Below are 1,168 nucleotides of genomic sequence, written 5' to 3'. Positions count from 1 at the left end.
AGACAAACTAGGAGTCAGAATAGAAAGATGTTTAAGGAACACAAAGGACAGAAGCATGTTTACCACATTTTGCTCTATCTTTATCATTTCCACATACAGCCCAACCCAATGAAAGAAAAGTTCACTTCCTTTTTCTTGTTTTGTTTATTAAATTGAGTACAATTCTATTTCCACACAGTAATAAGAGTAGTATAGTAAATAAATGTGGAAGCAATGCAAATTAAATTAGCCAGTAAGAGACGTCACTGAGGAATAGAAGCTCTCCCTTGCATTGAATCAAAACCCATCATGTCACATCATCATGATGAGCGCAAAAAAGAGACTATAATATAAATTAAATTTTACTGGTTACAAAATTATGTACTATGATCACAATATTACCAATTTAACATATCTATCCGTCATAATAATAATAATCATGAACGAAAATTACAGATTATCAGAAATTATGATGATCAAGTTCTCAATCTCAATCTCAATTCTCAACTATGTCTCTCCTACTAGCTAGCAAAAAAAAAAAAAGTCAGCGAAAATTTAAAATAATAAGAACCAATAATCTCATATATATCATAATGCATCTTTCTACTACTTCTCTTTCAGCATGTGTGAAGGAACAATATCTTGAAGAAGCCCATTGTCTTGAGAAAAAGAAGAGTTATCAATATTGTTGCTATTGTTGTAAGGGATGCCCAAGGAGAACAATGTATTCACTAGTAGTTGTTGGTGGTGGTGGCGATGCTGATGATAGTGCGACATGTAGTTTCCAGGCATGAGAGAACCCAAGTTGGCAGTGGAGACAGCCGGCGGCATCATCGGAGATCCAACGCCGGCAATGGCTGAACGAGGCATAACTGGGCTTGGATGTATGTGTTGGCCTTCATAGGTAGTTACCACAACGCTTGGATCAGTAAATGACCGCTCCACACGCTTCTTTACATTACATGAAGCACTGGTGCAACGATAATAGCTCCTTTACAACAACCAAACACTTAGTATAACCAACATGTTAAGCACACATAATTCATAATAGAAGATGGTGAAAGTTCGTATGGAGTTGTATTCATGTGAAGTTAATATTTTTATATTTGTTACGTAAATAATTATTTAAAAATTGAATATAATTATAAGATAAAATATTTTTATTTATTATTAATTTATTATAATTAAA

At 33.6% G+C, this 1,168-nt stretch overlaps 1 protein-coding gene across 1 annotated transcript in view; it reads right to left on the bottom strand.

Annotated features, from left to right (window-relative positions):
• The window catches only part of LOC107619184 (probable WRKY transcription factor 23), a 2,207-nt gene continuing 1,405 nt past the window's right edge, over positions 367-1,168 (bottom strand). Inside the window, exon 3 of the mRNA XM_016321425.2 lies at positions 367-970. Within this exon, the coding sequence (XP_016176911.1) occupies positions 586-970 (385 nt within the window). The 3' untranslated portion in view covers positions 367-585. The remainder of the gene's footprint in view (positions 971-1,168) is intronic.

Source organism: Arachis ipaensis, chromosome B09 (genome assembly GCF_000816755.2).
Source record: "Arachis ipaensis cultivar K30076 chromosome B09, Araip1.1, whole genome shotgun sequence".
In the NCBI taxonomy this organism is placed as follows: domain Eukaryota; kingdom Viridiplantae; phylum Streptophyta; class Magnoliopsida; order Fabales; family Fabaceae; genus Arachis; species Arachis ipaensis.
This window is presented reverse-complemented; position numbering and strand designations above follow the sequence as displayed.